This window comes from Falco peregrinus, chromosome 6, assembly GCF_023634155.1.
Source record: "Falco peregrinus isolate bFalPer1 chromosome 6, bFalPer1.pri, whole genome shotgun sequence".
NCBI classification, from domain to species: Eukaryota; Metazoa; Chordata; class Aves; order Falconiformes; family Falconidae; genus Falco; species Falco peregrinus.
The window spans coordinates 42,145,817-42,160,068 of NC_073726.1; the positions used below are offsets into that span (position 1 = coordinate 42,145,817).

The 14,252-nt window shown below is 38.6% G+C and overlaps 1 protein-coding gene across 1 annotated transcript in view; it reads left to right on the plus strand.

The window, feature by feature from the left end:
- Positions 1-14,252, plus strand: part of NELL2 (neural EGFL like 2) — a 150,278-nt gene that overhangs the window by 64,438 nt on the left and 71,588 nt on the right. Inside the window, exon 12 of the mRNA XM_055809010.1 lies at positions 2,422-2,550. Within this exon, the coding sequence (XP_055664985.1) occupies positions 2,422-2,550 (129 nt within the window). The remainder of the gene's footprint in view (positions 1-2,421; positions 2,551-14,252) is intronic.

Consider the following 14,252-nt stretch of genomic DNA (forward strand, 5'->3'; position numbering starts at 1 on the left):
ACGTCTGTTTCTTCTATAGCTAAATATGATATATTGATACCTGGCATCAAAGAAGATGTTAGACTCTTGGGCTGATTTTAGGTATAATTCAGTGAAAAGAAGGGTGCAGCTATAGTTGTTTTTGTGCTACTTAGCACAAACACGAAGGATATGATTAATAACATCAAGCAGAGATATAAGAAAGTAGAAGAAAGGAACTTAAGGGAAGTTGATAGGTCTTGAAGTCTATCACAGTCAAAAAGATTTTTTTAAATAATTTTCTGTAACGTCTTCAGTGGCTCAGAGAAAACAATTATGTATTTCTTGTGCCTGGTATAGCTAGAAAATTTTAATATATGTCAGATGAGTGCTTTCTGAACGTTTTCAATTCTCCCTGAATCATACTAGCTTGGCATCTCATGAGCTCTGGAGCTTATTCGTTAAACAAGAAGCTGTTTTACACTATTATTCAGCAGCATGTATTTTGTTTATTAACGTAGCTGATACATAAGTGTTGAGAATCGTAAGAATAACAAAAAGTCAGTAAAAAAGCCATCACCTTTTCTGGATGACATATATGTTCTTAGTTAGTTAATGCCAAAATCTGATACAAACCAATCCAGGCCAGGAAATCCAAAAATGAGACTATTGCTTTGTCATTAACTGAGGCTTTCATGAGAAAGACAACAAAAAGACAAAGAGTCGGTGTTGCCATGGCCAGAGGTTGCTCTTGATACACACACTTCTGCTGTCATTGATGTGTATTGAAGACCCTCTAATGCTAGTGAAAGCATATAGAGCTTTTTGCTTCTTAATGTCCTATGTCAGATAACACCACCATGGTAGCTAAGGTGAGTTATAATGTTTAAGTAACATTACTGAAGCGTATCGCTAGGTTGCAGTGAGGCAATCCACAGCAGGAAAGAGAGAAAGTAAGACGTCAGCCTCATATCCTGGTAGGTCTGTGATGTTTGCAGCATGACCATGTCACTCAGTCTCGGTACTAAAACATTCTGCCTTTAACGGGCTCTTCTGTTTCTCTTGTCTTGCTTGGCTTGTGTTGGTTCACACTGTTGATGAACTGCCTGAGTGCAAATCACCTCTATGACCAGACCTCCAAGCATATTCTGCTGTTGTCCAGCTTGAAGTGCTCATTTAACAGCTTGTGTGAAGTTAGGGGTAGAAGCTCTTTCATAGCAAAATACGAAGCAGAAGCCAGGTGAAGTGATAAGAATAATAATCTTTTCTTCTGACTCATTTGTTATTTTGTAGGAGGTCTATGTTGCAGCCTGATTCCAGCTTGCATTCTGGAGCTGTTGCTGTTAGAACAGTCCTGGTCCCCTGAGCCTGACCCACGTTCCTTAGTTTTCCTGTGGGAGGTTTTGAAGAGAAGAAAATAGTTACTGGAAAACAACAGTGAAGTACTGCTGCTTGATCAATTCTAATGCCTTAGTTAAAGAAGGAAACTTTTTGAACAAATAAAGTTATTGAGAAAACAATGAAGGAGACAAGTTCCACACCTTTATAGACAGATGTGGAAATTGTGGAAGCTTCAAGTCAGTTACTAGAACCAGTTTGAATTCAGTATAGTAAAGGACAATTTAATGGTGTTCAGCAACATAGCAGCATTAGATTTCATGAGAGCAAACAGAAGGAATTAGAAAAAACATACTGAGTTGAAAGGTTCAATCTAAATTTTCCAGCCTGGAAAAAAACTTCAGAATCTTAAAAATTTGTAATTAAGGTGCAATGGAAAACAGTTACGCTCAGGAAGAATAAAAGGGAAAAAATAGGAAATAAGGATGGCTGAAAGGTGAGATTTTAAAAATAAATGTCTCTGAAATGGAAAGGATGATGCAATCAGCAAAGAGTATTCAGTCAGTGGAGCATGAAAGGAAGAGATAAGGGGAAGAGGAAAGCAAAACAAGTCAGTGTTAATCAAAGACTTTCAGTTAAATGTGGAAAGATTTTATAAATACATCTGGGAACAAAAAGTGCTAGAGAAAAAAGTGGTATCACTAGTAAATGAGCTACTGAGTATCTAAGCTATTGAGCCCTTTTATAAATGTCCGAACAAAACAAAACAAACAAACAAAAAAATTAAGATAAATATATAATTAAGAAGTCTCCTGTAAAATTACTTAAATTACTTAACAATGACAAGGAGACAGTAAGGCGGTTTAAACAAGCCTCCTATCCAGCTGCCTTAGATCAATGCCATAACCTGAAATTGAATCGAAGACCTAGAGACAGTCTGTTCTTGTGGCTTTTACTTCTCCTTTTATCTGTTTCATTCTTGGTACAATTTATTTTTCTGTATCTCATGGCTAATAGAAAGGTATTCTTTGACCTAAGTGAGAAAAAGATAGGACTGTCTTTGACAAGGACGTTTTATAATCCCTGAATTCTTTTTAACCCTCAATCATATTTGTTTCTGTACAGGCCATGACTTTTGCACCGAAGGACATAACTGCATGGAGCATTCTGTCTGCCGGAACCTAGATGACAGAGCTGTCTGTAGCTGCCGAGATGGCTTCCGAGCCCTTCGAGAGGACAATGCCTACTGTGAAGGTAATGCCTTCTGTAGATGCTTAGCTTTGCTGTATGAATTGCTGTGGGATGAATGTATTGATTCTTAAGTTCTAAGTCTGTTAAATGCAATGAATTAGATATGCAGTATATTAATAAACTAATTATGTCTTCAATTAAGTTTGTTAAAAAAATAATAAAAAAAATCTGATCAGTGTTGAAGTGGCAAGTTACTATGGCTGAGATCTTGAATTAGAATCATAGAATCACTTAGGTTAGAGAAGACCCAAGTCAATGACCTTGATCATCAATTCCGACTGTTAGCCCAGGATGCTTCCATGGGAAGGTTTTCCTTTTTTTCTTCATGGTGTTCAGATATTCAGGGAACCTGAAAGTCAACCATTTGAATAACATGTTAGTATAACATTTATAGTCTCTTTTTACTGCTGCCTGTTCCCAACCTCTCACCCCAGGGAGTAAGTAGATGCCGTAGACTAGATTCTAGTATTGTTCATCATGCTCAGTAATGATTTATTATTTGAGCTACTCTTTCACTTTCAAAGAGCAGCAAGCTACTTAATCAGAAGAGAAGCCTCTATAACTTGTGTCTTTACAATCTAGCGGAATCCTGTGGAAAAAAAAAACATCCCCACTCCAGCAGCAAGAGCCAAAGTCCTGTGCACAGTCTCTTAGCTTTTGTGCTGACTGTTGCTCTTACTCGTGAAAACTCTGATTCTGCAATATAATGCTAGTGTACTGTCAGGCCATCCTTACCATAAAGCTTAAGTGTTGGCAGCAGGATGGCCTTTGACCAATAAGCAGTTTGGTTCAGATCTAGCCTGCTAAATTGTAAGTAGAGCATCTGTGAGTGGAGTCTAAGGTGCTCTGCAGTCCCATCTCATAGCTGGATTGTTCTCTGGTGATGCCCAATTAAATGGGATGAATCAAGGCCTTTTAAGACTGTTCCTTTGGCTGAACTTTGCAAAAGTTAATGCCTGCCACTTACTTGAGTTAGTACCTGCAGTAACATCAGTGGGAATGCTCATCTGTAGATCTAGATTTGAGAATTCATGAGTATTTTCAGGAAAGGAATGAATAATTAATTCTGCTTCACATACGTCTCTGCTTAACGTTTATGATAAGCCTTTAGATGGAGGCGTGTTTTGAGAAGTTCAACTAAAAATCATGCAGAAACAAATCCTTTGCCCCTCATCATGTTGCGGCAGGCATCTGACATCAGGACCTGCTGTATAGCTTGTTCTGTGTTGCAGCATTACCCACTTCTTATCCCATAGTCCCTGGAGACTATGCTGAGGCTTAGGCTGCAGATCTGCATTTCTGGGAAGTCATCAGTCATTTCCTATTCAAGGGGGTCACTGGAGTGATGGGGTTATGGTGAAATCAGTGCTTTAAGAAGGTTTTTTTTTCTGCAGCTCTATTGTTACTCTGCTGAATGAAAGCAGAAAAACAAGTTACGCTCTCTTAGTGATCTCAATACCACTCAAATTAGAGTGTGGAACTTGCCAGGCATAAGCAAAAAAAAAAAAGAAAAAAAAAAGAAGCTTTTGATCAGCGTTGGTGGTGAAATATTTAGATGAAGACACAGTAGATTATCGTATGTGAGACTGATGCATTTGTAGTATAAGTGGATTTACCAGTTTGTGCAGGACCTGAATTCAGCATGATGATTTTTTGAGAAGATTGCTTGGCTCAATTGCTTCTGAATAGGCAAATGATACTTGCTTAATTGCTTTCGAAAAGCTTGCATAAGCAAATAAAAGGTTGGGACACATTATTTACATTAAAATAATTTTATGTACCACTATGTTTGGATGCATTAAATTATCCCTTAAAAAGTTGACGATTTAGGGCCTGGTCCAGGAATACTTGCTCATGTTGAAGATAGCGGGAGTAAGTCCCATTAGGAAGTTGCGCCCACATAAGCAAAACTCACGATGTTGGGTCCCTGTCAGATGAGGTTCTCCCAGTCAGGGTCAAACCTAACTCAGCAGGCAAAACAGACTGATTTCGCTGCTCGCTGTGTACGGTAGCTGCAATGTAAGCACCACACTTGAACTGTGCACACTTGGTACACAGGTGTGTACCTGGCCTCGACTGGCCACCCTGACAGTGTGCAGGTCAGACGCTGGAAGGAGGGGAAATAAGGTGGCAGACTGAAACTTTAGGATTGATTTTGTGGAAGAGAAAGGGCAGGGAACTGAACTACCCCTGCTTTTTCAGAGTTGTGCTTTTAGTATTGTATCCCTTTTCCAACCCAAATGTCTCTTTGAGTGCTGAGTTTTCTTATTTCTGGAAAGAGACTCCTTACCTCAATATTGAACAATGTAATAGCAAAGGGCATAACAGCAATAGCGTAACACCAAATCTTTTCAGAGTCCTGTCCCTCATCTTGAAAGGCTGAAATGGTCCCAACCTCCCTTTCTCAGCACATAGCCTTTCTTCACTGTGCTGTTATTGTGGTTTTAATTATGAGCAAAGCCAAGCTGTAGAAATGCTGGGTTAACACAAAAGCCTTTCAGAGAATGCTTTTTGTAGTGGCTGAAGCCCGTGGGTGTGATAGCTGCTTCTGTGCTCGCACTTAACAAACTTCAGATAGACTGCAAAACTGGATGTCATTGATTCTGTGTTAGAGCCAAACCTTGCTAAATATGATCCTGATTTGTGCCTCAGCACTGTCAAAATTCAAAGAATAAACAGCAATAATGATGCTTCCATTGGCAGAATTTCTCCTTAAGGTAGAAGGAAAAAAAAATATTCAAAGCTGGTTTCGGTGCGAGTCTGGAAAAGCTGCATGAATTTCATCTGAATTATGGAAGAGTTTGGCTTCTATCCTAGAAAGAAATGGTGCTTTTCCAAAGCTGTGTAATGTCTTTAGATACTGTTATGGTGGATACCTTTCTGTTTTATTATAATAATAATTATATTTGTTAATATTTATGTCACATTTATCTTTCCCTTGGAGGACTGTTTAAAGCAATACTTAATGAGTTGGGATTTCTTCATTCATCTGCTGTAAGCCTTATTCCAAGTACTCTGAAGTGTGTTTTCTGCCTCAGGTTATTATGCAGTTTGAGATACCTCGTGGGCAGGTTGGGTATGAATTATGCTGTGCTGCCTGAGTGTAGGTGCTTTTAAATATAGCATCCTTGGTGTATAGCCTATCTGATATCAATGCTTTACAAAAACAGATGTTCTGATGAAGTGCAATTAGTCTTTTCCAAGGCAACACCTGCAGTGCCCTCAAACTGATGATTGACCTCTGATATTTCAAATAGTATTCAGTCCCTGCTACATTTGTGGTGGTGGTTATGCTGAAAATATTTTTAAGGATAAAGTTTTTGACTCTTGGCTGTCAAGATATTCTCATGCATCTAGAAGAGTGAAATATATCCATACTTCAAATAAGATGGGTTTGCAAATAGTCTGCTGGTGGCAGCTTTAGGTGTTCTTCTCAGATCCTCGAACCTAAGCTGTTTTCATGTACCATGTCATGCACTTTTGGCGGTCCTTAAAAGATGTGTTTGGGGAGGAGGTGTTACTTGTACTCTTTGGAGACTGAACTTGGAAGGATTGCTTGAAATCCAATTTTCTGATTTAATAATAGCACTCAGCTATCTTTGTGCAAAATCTGATTTCACTCCAGAAGCGTTGCCAAGGATTGCTGATTAAATAGAGAGGAGAGTAGGCTCAAGAAAGAAGACAGGAGAATTCAGTAATCTTTTGTAAGCACCAGGACTGAACATGATCTTAGAAAACCAGATTATTTGCTTCTTTATCACAGAGGATTTTGCCTGATGCAGAGGCTGTTTTACATCAGGTACTGATTTTGGCTGAGATGGAGTTAATTTTCTTCATAGCAGCTTGTATGGTGATGTGGTTTACATTTGTGACTAGAACAGTGTTGATAATATGGGAATATTTTAGCTATTGCTGAATAGCCTTGCACAGTGTTAAGGCCATCTCTGTTTCTCTCTCCCCCTGCAGTGAATAGGCTGGGAGTGGGCAAGAGATTGAGAGGGGACACAGCCAGGACAGCTGAGCCCAGCTGACCAAAGGGATATCCCAGACCATACGACATGCTCAGCAGTAAAAATGGGGGTACCCTTTTCTAAGGTGGTGATTACTGGGAGGGCTGTCTGAGCATCAGTCTGCTGGTGGGAGCTGGAGAGTGATTGCCTTTGAATCATTTTTTTTCTCCCTTTTTTTCCCCTTCACTTATTAAATGGTCTTTACCACAACCCATGAGTTTTTTCTCACTTTTGCTCTTTTGGTTCTCTCCCCATCCCACTGGAGGGGGCAGTGAGCAAGCAGCTGGCAGATGCTGAATTGCTCACAAAGGTCAACCCTTCACACTTCACAAATTTACCTTATGGTTATCTGTGGACCATAATGTTTATTTTCTGATATATGGGAATTTAGTTGTACTAGTTGCACAGTACACAACCTAGCTACCTTATCTTTTTTGGTATCGTTTTGGGGATCATTTAATATTATTAAACAAATCTTTGTGAAACCATTTTCTATTTTTATTCTAATGTATCCTTTTCCCTCCGTAACTCCTCTAGTTTCTTTGCTGTTGCCATGTTTGTCCCAGTTTCAAGTGTAGCAGCTGAACTGAGACCAAAGACCAAGTGACTGTCTGCATTTGAGAATTGCATCAGCTTCACTAATGATTCTCCCTTGAGGGGAGAAGGTCTTCAGTTTAGAAATCTGCTTTTGAATAAGCTGGCTTGACTTGACTCATCATTGGTGGAGGGAAGTAAGCAGTCGTCTCTTTCCGGAGTAGACATCGAAAGCACGTTGGAAGCGCCACTTGGTTGGTCCTCGTCAGGTTTCCTTTAGCTCAGGGTTGTATCTTCTTATTCTGCTTGGAAAGATTTATTAATTTATCCCTATGTTTGGGTAAAAATACCAATGCATTATTCAAGCCTCTTCCCCAACAGCAAAAGCATGACACTTCTTCACTTACATAATTAGTACAATCTGTTGTTAATCTTACTGTTAATCTTGTTGTTTTTAACTATGGATTACAAAGTAAACTACACTTTCAGAATAAGCCTGATTTCTACAGATTTCAGTGAAGAAATCTTACAAAAGATGAAAAGTAATAATCAAATTGCAATAGCATCATATTGGCCAAGTACAGTAATCAACACATTTTTTTCTTTAAGCAAGTGTAACATTGGGAAGAGCATAAGTAGGATGGAGACCTCTGTAATGGAGATAAACCCCAGAGTATTAAAATATATTTTATTAAGTCCTCTGGGTTTTTAATAACCATTACTGGCATGTTTGCTAGCTTTGCTGTCTTCATGGTATGCACAATATTTTTGGATGAGAGTCCTGCTTAGGAGCTATGCAGTACTGTCAGTTTTGATAAACTGGGAAGGTTACCTGAGCTTCTGTCTTCATACATGAATTCTTATTTGTAAGTGAGATGTGGAAATAGCATCATATATAGCTAAGAAATAGATTTCCATCTCCATCAGTTGGCAGTGTTTGAGTCATTACTTTGTCATTTTCAGTTGGGTTGAAAACTAATCAAGCAGAAAGAAAAACTTTCGCTCCAGGAGGGCAGAGTGTTGTTTCCAAATCTCTATTAAAAAGTAATTAAACATTATTAATATTAAATTAAACATTAATATTAAACAGTATTAATAGATTATAATTTTTTTCTCAGCGAAGGCAGTAATTGTCATCTTATTTCCATCATTATGTTAATAAGAAAACTAAATATGAAGAATTATCAGGCCAATTCTAATGTGTCAGTGTGTCAGAGTGCGTCAAATCCTTCTTGGTTGCCCATGGCTCTTATTCAGCAGGTTAATAAAGCATATTCCTAACTTAAAGTGTGCAAGCAGTATCCTGACACCAGTTCATAAAGTGTGATGCATACTGGGGTACAAATAGTACCACTGCCTGTAATAGTGGCATAGATAGTTTGTATGTATACAAATTACAGGATGTGATTCAGTGTTATTCGATTTTTAATTACTTCTACAGAAGTATGTTCAGACTGATTCTATCATCCACCCATAGGCAGGACTGACAGTGATGTTACTATGATTAAAAAAAAAAAAAAAAAGCTGAAACTAATCATATAAAAGGAGCCTCTTGGAAACTCTTGTAAACTCTTCTGTGCTACCAGTGCCTGGTAAGGAGATGCTTTACTGTACTGAGAGCAGCCCTTTACCACCAGCAATAAAAACATATGTTGCATTTTGTCTTTAAATGAGAAATTAAGGTGAAAGTTTTCATACAAATTGCTTAAATCTGCAACCTCAAAGCAAAAGAGAAAATATACTAAAGCCTTAATTTTGTTTGTGTTTTCCTTTCTCTCCAGTTTTCACTAGTAGCTGGGAGGTGACTACTGAAAGAATTATATGCTGTCACTGTGCTAAAAGTACCCACAGCCAGCTACTTGGTTTTCTTTTGAAACTTTTAAAATCGCAGTCTAGAAGTGTGGCATGGCTTAACAATATGTAGAGGCTGGATCCCCAAGAGCTGTAATAAAGACGCAGAAATGCCTGGCATTAAACCAAACTGAATTTAAAATAAATATTCTTTCATGAAGAGTGCAGAGTAATAGCAGCCACAGCGATTGTATCAGTTGTGGTACTCTCACTAGTGTGGCATCATTTGAGAGACTACTGAGTTGTGATACCACCACTTGTTTCTGTAGAACAAGCAGTAATCTACTGGATAGATTGCAAGAATGTGCTGCATGCTTTAGACCCGACGCAAACCCCAAATACAGTCTAACCCACCCACAGGGGTCTCACCACAGCTTACAGGTACTATTCTGTTACACACGCATCTGTCTTCTGGTGAGGACTTTTAAAATACACACATGCAGTACAATCTGTGCTGTCTCTTCCTGAGAAGAATCTGATATATATTTGTAGTTTCTATATAAAAATATTAATGCTGCTTAGTCCCCTTTTAAAACAGGGGGAAACAAATAGACTAACGGTGGCAATTATATCTAAATTCGTGACATTCACAGTTCAAAATGATGAGAAGCTGTCATACTTCAAAAAAAAAACCAAGATTGTTTTGCAATTCAAATCTAAAGACCTATTTCTGAGTGCTGTGCTGGAGGGGGATGGATCATGAACTGGAGTCTCAGTAAGTTGTTCTGATTTTTGGAATTCACTAATTAATTATATACAGCATCCTTTTTATTCTCAGTGTGCAGCTACATCAGACTAGTTATTTGGTGCCTAAGGAAAAGCCCCCCTGGGGTGCTTTCGTATCTGACAGATAACTATATATAATTACTTGTTTTATCATGTATACACTATCATATGAATTAATTATAAGATATTAAATAGTAAGAAGATGCAGTTTGCCAAGTAAAACATTACATGATAGCAGACAATATTTGTTTTCAAAAATTTCCTGATATATATATTTTTTAAACTGTATAATGTATGTGAAGTCCAGTGATGTTTTCATGAGACTGAGATGAAGATTTCATTTTCTTCCAAGTGTCTCACTTGCACAGGTAGCTGTTGAACAGTATCTCCTACTGCATGTTTAACAAGGACAGTTTTATCTCAACTGTCTGTCTTCCTATCCAAAAACTGGGGCAAGTTGAAATAAAAACAACTCTTTGTACTGTTAAAAATGATATTTCTAAGATGCTGTAATGTTGTATTGTGTCCTTTCAAAGCTATATAGAGCTTCTGTCAGGGAATATAGACCTTGAGTGACTTTGCTTTTATTTTAAGAGTATTTTCAGTCCCTAATAGCCCCCTCTCAGGCTGCAGGAGATGGACAAAGAAATCATGAACTTATAGCAAAGACAGAGGTTGAAAAATAATGTGAAGGGAAAAGCACCAAGATGTGTACAATGTGTGTATGTGTTACCTGTGCAGTTTAGTTATGGGCGAGGAAAGAATACACCTTGTGTGAAGATCCAGTAATTTGAATTTATTTTTAGCCTAATTGATGCTTTAGCAGTCTAGTCAAGATACAACAATCTCTTATTAATTCAGTTACAACAGTGCTAACACTTCTAATCCAACTCACTCAGTTTCTTCTAAGGTCCATTAATAATTCAATAACCATAGATACAAGTAGCTGCCCATTTCCTCTTACCCTCTCTATGCACTGCTACGGTGAGTTGATAGTAGCCCAAGTTCTTTGCCAGGAGCAGCATGGTGGGGATGGTGGAAGGTTATTTTATTTTTTCTCCTTGGTCTTTGTGTATGCTTGAGGTTATTTTTGTATGTTTTAACTCAATACATGGGGTATGTTCTTGTAGTTGGTTCACAAGGTTAGTTATATTGTGATTCCTTAGCTTTTAGTGCTTTTCTCTTTCAAGGGAGGAGAGACACATAGCTGCAGAGAGGTAGGCAAAAATAAAAACAATAAAAAAATCCAACAACCACCCCCCCCCAGTTTCAGAGGCAGATTGTGTATGCATGACCACTTGGTAATTTTGCTGCTGGAGCCAGGCCTCTTACTGGCTGTTGGAAACATCAAAGGTACAGGGCTATATATATAAGGAGAAGAAAAAGTCACAGATTATCTGCAGAGGGTATGAGTAATGACAACTGTGGTGGTGCAGTCAGCTGGAATAAATAATGTGGGAGATTGTGAGAAAGTGCACAATTTTGATTGAAGTTGAGTTATCCTTTGTGGAATATGTCAGTTGGAAAAACTGCTACACTGGATTTGATAGGGCAAAGCAAAACAAAAGCGCAGTGATTGGTTTGTGGCTGTTTGGAGTAACAGTAGTAGTTAAACCATAGACTTGCCTGGTGATGGAGAACCTAGAAATAGTAACAGGAGGAGGTGGAGGAGCAAGGGCTGTGCCAGAGTTAGACAGCAGGTGAGAAGGGGTATATGCAGGAAGAGACACATAGGTGGACAATGTTGTGGAAGCCACGAGTTACTGAAACCAGGCTGTAGCTCAAGGGAGCCTGAAGAGAATAGGAGCTGGGAAATACAGTTGGGGAAGTGGGAGACACCCTACTAAGAACATTTTTATTGGAGCAGTGGACTGGGAAGTTTTAATGTACTGAACACTCGAGCAGTTGTGAAGAAGAGTTTGAGGGTGAGATAGTGAGTTTAGTGGTGAAAGGAAAAAACTCCATATTTCCACAGATGGGTAAGCTGGTGAGAGCTTGCTTCAGAGTTATGGAAGTTATGATCTATCCTTTGTCTTTTAAGGAGGAGGAGCTGGTGAGGGGATGGGTTGAAGACAGGAGGAGATGTGAGGTGAGCAATATCTGGAGACAGGACCAAACTTACTCAGGTAGAAAGTGGGTGAGGGAGGAAAACCGCAGAGAAGTGTTAGAGGTAGAAGGTGAGAAAGGTAGGGCTGCTGTTGGTGGAGGGAAGACAAAGAGAAACAAAAAGGACAGAATTTGTTTTCCTTTGTGACTCTGTCTAGGATGTAGGAAAGGTTGTGTTGGTTTTAAATCCATGTTTACTTTTTTCAATGGTATTGGTTGCTGTTCATTCTCCTCTTTCATAGTCCCTTAACTGTTCAGTAGTATCTGTTGATCTTGTGATGCCCTTTTTCTGGGTCAGGGACCACACCAGGAAGTCTCAACCTTTCCCAGCTTATCCATTTCTCTATGAGTCAGCCAGTAATGATAAAAATAAGGGCCTGAAGACTCTTTATGATGACCATCATTACTGGCATCCATCCTTGGGATTCTCAGCAGAGAGGCCCAAGATTCGCAGGAATGGTGGGTAAATGATGCCTTTGCTCTTGGCAGTGGAGCCCTCAGGTCAGGATGGGGGTTTGCTGATGAGGTTGTGTGGGACAGGTGGAAAACCTGGAAATGTGGATGTTAACACAAAACAGTAGTTTTTTTGTTTGTTTTGTTTTAAAATTGTAGGTCTAATCTACTTTGCTCCTGTGTTTGGGATAATTTTTGATACACTTACAAAACAAATTTTTATAAATAAATCTCTTTATGCTCCCGTTTGCTCTCTTCCTAGGTAGTTAATATTTGTTGCAAAAGTCCTGCAAGAGCATCTCCCTGCCCCACCATATGCCTCTGTAAGTGTGACTTACGCTGGTGCTAGGTGCCATTGAGTTTTAAAAGAAATGGTTGGAGGCAGGACACTATTGATAAAGGATCCTCAGTTCTGGAAATAGGCTTCTGTCTTTACAGCCCAGATTTACTGACTTAGTACCAGACTCATTTGTTCTGGCAGGCTTTTGTCATGGATAAAGGCAATGATGGATAGTGAGGCCTAAGGAGAAGCTTTGTTTGTTAGTGTGAGGCTTTGGTCAACAATGATTTATAGATTGCAGGTCAAATTCTCTTATTAATGGGATTGTAAAACATAACTGGGAATTTCACTCTAGGGAAGCAAACTCATTAGGGTGCAGGAGGAAGGGATACAGGAAAGCTTTTCCTGGGTTATATATTTTGCATAAATTTTGTTTGAGTGCTTGGGGGGCATGAGGAAAGGCTTTTTTTTTTTTCAGTTTTGATGTTTTTGCAAGTATAAATAAATCATTGAAGTGCATATTCCAAACACTTTTGCATTAAACAATTTTCCCAGAGATGCCTCTTTTATCTGTTCCACTGGGAACAGAGCAGGTTGATGATCTCCATGACTACGTTGTTGTCAGTACATCACAGCCGGTGGCTCAGTATCACATCACAGACTCCAAGCACACAAGTCTTTATTGTTGAATGTGTACAGCCATTGGAGAGGTGCATTCATCCTATTGAACTGACTTCAGCATCTTACTGGCTAAACAGTGAGACATTAATGTGCATTAACATGCTAACTAGGCTTTTGGCAGGGGAAAATTAAGATGAATGTTGTAGGCTTTCTTAGATATTGAAATGCATCAGGTTTTCTGTTGTACTTAGTGCATTTGTATCTAAAGGTGAATAAAAGGCTATAGCAGTGTTTCAACCAGTAAGCAGGATGGAAAGGCTTTTACTTTGGTAGCTTTGAAAGAGAACAGATGGGCTCTTCCCTGCCCCAGTTCAGTCTTCCTTGATCTGTAATACCTTAACCTAATGTACAGGAAGCTTGCATTTGGAGTGCCACAGGGGGAATGGAATCGCATGGGTTTAGTGTGGTCAGTCTCTGCGTGACTAGTTGTCATTTGACTGCCACTTTACCCTTTTTATATTAATTATCTTTCATGTCCAGTGGCATTGTTTTACCGTTGCAAACTGTAAAAGCAGCTTCTTATCAATAGTTTTGACACTTGATTAGGGTCTTTAGGTGCCAATGTAATATAATAATATGATAGTAGCAATAATAATCACTTTATTTGCTGTGCATTCTGTACAGGTTTTCTAGAGAACTGGGTGGGAAAGAGTTTTGTTTTCCAGTGAGCGTTTAAAAAATGTGGACAATATCTTCGGAAATGAGCTTGAAAAAAAAGTGTTAGATTTGTTCAAATGAAACATTTCAAAGTTAACTTGATCATCTGTGTGTTTGTTTGGTTTGTGGGGGGTTTTTTTGGTAACAATTGTACAAACAAGGTTTTGAAATAAAGGCAATTATAAATGTTTTGCAAAAGCTCGATGTGTGGTATGTTGGCAAAATGAAAGCTTTTATTTAGAACATTTTTAAATTAGGAGGTTTGAATCAAAGTAGCATTAGCTTTAAGTTTTTCACTGCAAAAAGAAAACCATTAGAGTTTTTGGGTCTCCTGTGGCTATTTACCTGCCAAAGCAATCATTAATATAGTTTTTGAGATAGTTCTGTTTAATGATTTTGAGGCTTTG